We start from the raw sequence: 7,713 nt of genomic DNA, 5'->3' as shown, positions 1-7,713 counted from the left end.
ACAAAACACCCAATAACCCAGCAATTCGCAGAACCAAACGGCATCTCTGTTCCATTCATTTCAAGAAGAGAGTGACATCCTCCAGAAAAAGAGATTATGAAACACTAACATTTGCTGTCTGACACTGAATTTCCTTTGTGAAACAATGAAAAATTGACAGTGACAGGAGAGAGGGAAATTAAGCATAGACAGAGAATAGGAGTTTCACACGAAATCAGCAAAATCTCTTTTTGACATCTTGAAAGAAACCTACCTGTTAATAAGATCAACAGATTTTTAATGAAGATAATTATCCTCACACATCCTTTCCTATGCTTAAGTATTTAACAAGAAACATCTTAGGCTCTCCTTACCTTTATTACTTCTGAATCTTCAAACTGTGAGCAAAGAAACATGTGAATTGCCACCCTTCTGCCTCCTGTGAAAGACTTTCCTATCTGCATTGCAGAAAGACCTTTTTCTCCCTAAAATTATCTGCGCTCTTAAAGCTTGGGGTGAAAAAGCATCTATTACTCTTGACGTTTCACTAGAAACCATCTTGCCTTACTTCTAGTGCAGCTGCTGCTTCCGTTTCCTCTATTTGCTGCAGAACCTACAGAAGCTGGCAGGAAGGAGTGATGGTTTTCCGGCCGTGAGCAAAGCACAGGAGAGAAAGGGAGTCATCTGTGAAGGCTGGAACACTTCAGTGGGCTTGAAATAGTGCAAAGGCAAGTAGTAACTTTGCCAGCTGAAGAATAATTCAAGGAAAGAATTTAGTAAGTCTGTCTGGACCTCAGTGAGTAAGTGTTAAAGTTTTTTGACAGATGAAGTCAGGAACATACCACAAACAATTCTATTCCTAAACTCAACTTCTAAGTTCCTCAGCACAGCAAACACCGCCCGGATGTTAGTGCAAAGGTGCAGGAAGCGAGTGAAGTTTTTGTAATGTGAACCTTTAATGGCTTCTTTTTGAAGATACATACATCTAAATCTGCTCATAAACCAAGAACCTGTCAATGCCATTTTTTAATTTTACTTCAGATAGCACCAGTTATTGCCATAATTATCCTGCAAAACTTTAGCCTTCATTTAGGAAAATGCCTCCCTAAACACACATACCAGCAGAGATGATCTTGGAAACATAACCTTGGTATGAAGGCACAAAGTCTTATCTGAAGAGGCTGCAAACAACCTGAAACTACAGCAAACACCCCCAACGCAATTCTCTCAAGAGAACCACGCAATGTAGCAAGTTCAAGGAATTTGAGGTTTTGCTAAAGCTCAATATTTTATTTTCCATCCCCTTCCTGCTCTGCCAGGACCTGCCTGCAAGTCCCTTATATTCAGTTTTCTCCCAGTGAGGAGTTTGTTGGAATAGGTGCGAGAAACAAGAACCGGATTCCCACTTGTAAACATGGAGTCTGCAGAATCAAGATAATGGGATGAAAGAGCAGCCTAACAGCTGGATCAGCTGCCTAAATGACACAGGGAAGAAAAATCTGTGAAAATTATCTGTAAGTCTTACAAGCTTACATTATTTTCAGCACTGAAATAGATAAAACCAAAATGTGTCTTATTAGGTCCAGATAAAAGTATTTAAGTTTTCTGAATGGAGTGAGGTTTTATTAAGGTTTATACACTGATTTAGACCACAAAGTCTGTTATTTCCAGTGAGTTTTATTTATCTATAATTTCACCAACGAGTGAAATTTTACTAGGTATCTTTCCTGTATTAAAGGTGATACTGTCCATGTAAAGTTGTTTTGCTAGACGAACAGACATTACATTCTCTCTGTCGGTTCATAAGTTACAAGTGAGCACCACAAGTGACGTTCAGGTGGGCACATTAGGAAACTGAGCTGGTGGGCAATTACTGTTTATTTTCACAACCTATTTTTAAGTTTTTTCTGCTCAGCACAGACCAGACACTACTAAACACAGTAACTATGCAAGAGGAAAATCTGAGAGAAAGAAGAGATCCAACAAGAAAGGGAGGCCACTATCTGACATTTTAAAAGGGCAAATCGAAAGCAATCAACACCCAACAAAATGCTCAGTGTAGGATGAGGTGATAGCTGAGGGTACACTCAGGATACTGTAATGAGGCTAACAAGTGCTGTGTGTTTTAATGTAAATTAACACAAGATAATCTCTTCACATATTTAAGTGATGCACTTCAAATTAATTAATACATATTTAATAGAAGTCTTCTTGAACAGCTGTTATTTACTTCTGGAGTTTCTACACATTAGCACTGCCTGCTTTGTTCTGCTCTGAAGTTGTTCACGCTCCAAAGTACTTTAACAACTTGGGCTGTATAAAAATCGAACGCCCTTCCCAAAAGAGACAGCCTTTCTGATAACTTAATATTTTTACATTAAATATTCAAACACTTTCTGAACAAAAGGTCAAATTCTCTTTATAGCATCTGTGTGAAACAGGCAAGCAGATGCTTAACGCTGCTAGACAAATACTTTCGGCACAAAGAATGATAAAAAGTTGGCGATCAGTCACATTTCCAGGCTTTAAAATCAGCTTTCTTTTACTTCTGTTCCCTAAATTCTGCACTTACCATTCATGTGCAACAATACAGACCCAAATTATGCCCTATTCCTTCCGTAAGTGTCACACAATGGTGTGTTAAATGAAGTCCTGACAGTGAAAGTGCTGTCTACAGTTTGCATTGTGTGAGTGTGACACCAACTCATTAGGGTTTCTGTCTTACAAAGACCACTGTGTATGGCGTGACTTCATTTAGACCTCGCATACAGCATTGAAGAAGTTCTTGCTTACCATTGCTTTCATTCAGATGAAAACCCTTTAAAGTCCCAGTCTCTTCCGAGTTTTTAGGATGTGAATAGGCAGAAACCAATTCAAGAAAAATGCCGGTAACACGTTATATTTTCACACTCACAGTGATGAATGTGATTTGGCAACTGTAATTGGTCTCTTTAAACGTAGTTATCACCACTGAACAATCCTTATCCGTGTATCAGCTGTAGTTCTCAGCCGACTACTTCAAGATGTTTACTCTTCTTACAGCATTAGAGCAGTGGCTAGTGCTCATTGCTTACATGTCAGCCTTCCCAGCTCAAGGTTTACTGAAAATAACTTTCAAAGTCGGTAACAACTGCATTAGAAAATACCTGTTGGAACAACCATTAAGTCTTCTGTGCAACGATGTGTGGAAATATATGCAACTTGTGAAAGGCCTGAAAACAGTCCTACAGGCACAAAGGTAAAAAACCCATGTACTGATTTCAGCACACTTTTTATTTAATGCAGAATTTTTCACGATAGAGGACATAAGACTGAACCGATTACTCATACCCAGGCTAAGAACTTAGAAGACTAAACCAGATCAATGCTTTGCCTGGTAAATGGGATTTGAGTGAATGAGGATGTGGAAGAGAGATTTAGAAAGCATCTTCACAATCCTCAAGTAATTTCTGCAGGGCCTATAAGCAGCACCTTAGGGCTGCAGATGAGAGGAATGCAGAAGATAACCTACATTTTATTTTCCACCCTCTGAGTATGGCTGGTTCAAGATCGAGTTAGCTTTCAGCTAGAATCCGTTTCCTGATCCCTATCATAAGGCCACATGAATGTTCCCACTGGTACAAGAGAAACGGTGGGGATGAGCGGCTGGCACCGAACCCGCGGTTTTGACAGCAGTCAAACCAACGATAGACTAACACACCTGTGTAAATACAGACTTCGGAAAAAGTAGTGCAGGCCACAAAAACCCAGGCACCTGAAAGGACTTCTCCACACTGCAACCTTGTCAGCGTATTTAGGAGGAAAAGGAAAAAGCAGAAGAATGCCAAGATCGTCACAGGGTCTCAAGAATCTCTTCTTCGGGAGGTCGGCACCCCAAAGACATTGCATTGCCTTTGATGGGAGTCACGTGGGAGACAGACTGGTTCAGAAAAAAAAGAAACGCGAGAAGACTTAACCTCATGCTGCGGTGTTCTGGAATCACTATTATGTTAATGAAACTAAATTTCTTGAAAAAATCTTTTTGCCTTTGGAAGGAGGATGTATCTTTTGTTCAGAGAAGCATGGGCACTCTGCCAGCTGACACAAAAAATATGTTTGTATACTTGCTTTGATATCGACACTATAACTTTCATTAGCATCAGCAGAAGCCAGATGCATAGATGTCAAGGAAAGAGAGAGGGATCCCGGAGGACAAACTTAGCTCCTAGTCCCAAGGAATGAAAACATATGCCCACATTTTACACAGCCATGACATAACGGGTATTCTTTGGGTTACTTTAAACTGCCTTAGAGCTAAAAGATCAAATTCAAGGGGAATCTCTTACATATGCAGTGAGACTGACATATTTTTCCTCTACATTTTACAGTGAAAATGAAAATCTGTGTTTACCTGTCAGCTTTAGTAGAAAGGTTTCCATTATAATTACAGCTTGTGTATTGGAAAGAACCTGGCAGTTTTTAACATCACTAATACGAGTCTGGAGAGGTAAAAAGCTGGAGGAGCTTGCTGAAAAATAACAATGAACCTTTATTAAAATTTACAATTTCTGCAAAAATATTTTGACTAAATTCCAGCTCTTCTTCAAATGTAATTATTTATGTTTGTTCTCTAATAAGTATTGCAAGTAAATAAATTTCCCAATTATCTCAAATTTTTGGTATGGTACACAATTACTACATTTTTGTAATAAATGCACATTTCTAATATAAAAATAATGATCTTGAACTTTAATAGAGCCCTTCATTTGAGGAGATGAAAGTGCTGTACATTCATTTGTTTATTATGTCTTACAACCCCCGTGTGATGTAGGTACCATTATCATCATTTTACAGATGGGGAAACTGAAAGGCTAATTAACGTGTCCAATTTACAATACTCTTAGCTGTAAACTTAGGGCATCCTATTGCACTCCCAGGCAAAACAAAACTCAGCTCACCTGTGATAAATATCCTCTACAAATTCTTAAACTCCACAGGCATTTTACTTACAGGAAAGAACACGCTACGCGAGCCTTCGGAGAGCTGCATTTGCATTGACAATGGCTTTGAGTGCCACAGAAACAAACATCAGAGCACCAGTTTATTGTAGAGTGTCACCATGTTTCCCAGCTGGTTAAAGAGACGATGTGCGTTTTCATTTAATGTTATTAGCCATTCAAGCACACATTTGTGCCTTAATTCTGTCTGATGTATCACACTGCACTTACACACACAAAAAACCACTGTCTGCTGACAAACTCAGTCTCTCAGCTTACTTATGTGTTCCATAAATTTCTTTACTCGGTCAGGATCAACACCATTTGCCCAATAACCTTCTTTCTTGAAATACGAACCAATTATTAGAGCGTTTGCATCCAAGTAATTCCTCACATTCTCCAGAGTCACTCCAGACCCAATCAGCACAGGAATCTTCACAGCACGTTTAACCTCTGAAGAGAAGAAAACCAAATTAGGGTTAAGTTCCAACTTTGCGAAGTTTTTCAAGAACAAAGAAGGTATCAAAAAACTCAAGATCAAGGTATTTCTTACTCCTGCTATGGAATGAGACAACTTCTCTAGAAAATACACCTTTAGCTCTGAACAGCTGTTAAGAAAAACTCACTTTTATTTCATTTTGCATTCTGTTGTTGTATGAAACACTGCAGAATATTCCTGGTCACATATCAGAGGATGGTTTCAGTGCTATGGAAGATAATGAGATTTGGGTCTTGATACCATACCTGCACCCCTCTCTGTTCTCAAGGAACAGGATTTAAGCAAGATGAAGTTCAATCGGCTGGAAGAGAATTTACTACATTCTACTATATTCCCTCACAAATCCACGTGTATTTGACATCCCTGGTAAGAAGAACGTGCTAGATGCAGGAAGCTTTTGCTCAGCTGGACCAGACCCTTTTACTTACTGTGACCACTACCATCGTGCTTAGAGGCTCTGTTGCTAGTTGTAGCGCTTGAGGTTCTACACTTACAGGGGAAGGAGTTATCATTTACTACTGCGTTGCAGTAACACCCAGTATAGATTCTGGGCAAACCAGGTCCGTGGTCTTGACAAGGGATCTACTGATTTTGGAGTGACCAAGTGGGCTGCCTATGCCCCATGTGCAATGTGGGGTCTTCACTGTGTTCTCAATTTCTCTCACCTTAAGCTGTGAATAATCACCTCTCCCAATCTTTCCACAAAGTAGTAAAAATACAGCTACAAGAGTAAGATACCATTCTTGTTTCCATTCATCGCATCACTCGGATTCTTTTTTGCAAATCTGGTGAGATCGTTACAGCAGTAGAACTGTTCAGCAGAACTGTGCTCATTACAATTCTCCAGTCATCACTTTAAATCACAATAATGGTAGCTGGACTGGTGTGTATTTCTGCCAGGTCTCCTTGCTGAATTTATGCTATGTTGACAACTGGTAGAAGATCTTCAGTGAAGAAACAAGGGCCTTATTCACAGGGAATGGAAAAGGAACATGCTCTCTACTTCATGACGAATTTCAGGACTCTAAGTAGGAAAGCAAGCATGGTCACATTGACTACGCTGACAGCTACGGCCAGTGTACCGAGACCCAAAACACAGTATTGATACAGACTACTTCTCTTTCTATGAATGGCAATGGAACAAAAACACCAATTATTTTTTCTATATACCATATGTGTTAATTATCTGACCCTTTACCTGGCTCCAGAAGAAGAAAGAGAGGCAGTATCAAAGCAAGGATCAAAATACTACAGAGCCACATCATCCCTCATGTACAGGGGTGGATCTCAGCCCCTGGTTCAGGTGATGATGTTCACTGCAAAACACACGCACTCTGACTCCGCAGAAACTCACCCACGGCTCAGTTACTGTAGTGCACATATTTTAGAATAAAAACAAAAGGGGATGGCTCTGAAAAAAAAAAAAACCTCTGTTCAAGAATTACTAAGCATCTTTCTCATTCTTTCATTTCAAACTGACTATCCTAAGAGCCACTCACAGGACTGGGTGCTTCATCCCTTACCTAAATGTTGTGAGGCATTATTTCTGACCTTTAAAAACATAAATTGCTTTAGATGGTGATTAGCTCATGTAAGATTGTTAGAGCTTAAAGTAACTAGGGAAAGCATATACGCAACATACAAAAGTGTGCTTCAGAACACTGTTTGTTTAAATGAAGTTTCATCAGAAGCCTAACTTATTAATTATGCGTCAGGGAAGACTATTTCTCACCTTCCTACTTCACCAAAGAAAGGGGATCACTTAAAATGCTCTTGAATCTCTTTTTACATCATATGCCCTAATGTTTTTCCACCTAGGAACAATAACTCCTTCTTACAAACATTTTAACATAAAAATAAAACCATTCCACACAGTTTTTATAGAAAATGTTAAACAAATCAGATGGATCATGCATGTATGATTAAATCTATAGTTATTTCTATGCGTGTTTTACATTCTTATAGTCATCTGTCTTACAGCAACAAAATAACATTTTTAGTTATGTAATGTTGTTACTGAAATCCTGTTCTTGAACAATCAGAATTTTATTTATGTAGTATCTGTGAGCTCTTAGAAATATCATATCTGCTTTACATAGGTACCCACTGATAATTAAGGTGCTGCAACTGACCGCAGATTTGTGCCGCAGTACTTCCCTGTGTTCCCAGAGCAACTGCCTCGCAAGTCAATATTTGTTTTTACAAGTGCATGAGGTGCATTAGCAGGTAGTTGTTTTATAATTATTTCGCATCAGCAGG

The 7,713-nt window shown here is 39.1% G+C and overlaps 1 protein-coding gene across 1 annotated transcript in view; it reads right to left on the bottom strand.

Annotated features, from left to right (window-relative positions):
* Nucleotides 1-5,217: 5,217 nt before the first annotated feature.
* LOC104496072 (uncharacterized protein F13E9.13, mitochondrial-like) overlaps nt 5,218-7,713 on the bottom strand; it is a gene marked incomplete at its 5' end in the record, with an annotated part of 22,717 nt that continues 20,221 nt past the window's right edge. The window contains one exon of the mRNA XM_010139142.1: nt 5,218-5,408. Coding sequence (XP_010137444.1) covers nt 5,218-5,408 — 191 coding nt within the window. The remainder of the gene's footprint in view (nt 5,409-7,713) is intronic.

Source organism: Buceros rhinoceros, unplaced genomic scaffold (assembly GCF_000710305.1).
Source record: "Buceros rhinoceros silvestris isolate BGI_N320 unplaced genomic scaffold, ASM71030v1 scaffold37946, whole genome shotgun sequence".
Lineage (NCBI taxonomy): Eukaryota > Metazoa > Chordata > Aves > Bucerotiformes > Bucerotidae > Buceros > Buceros rhinoceros.
This window is presented reverse-complemented; position numbering and strand designations above follow the sequence as displayed.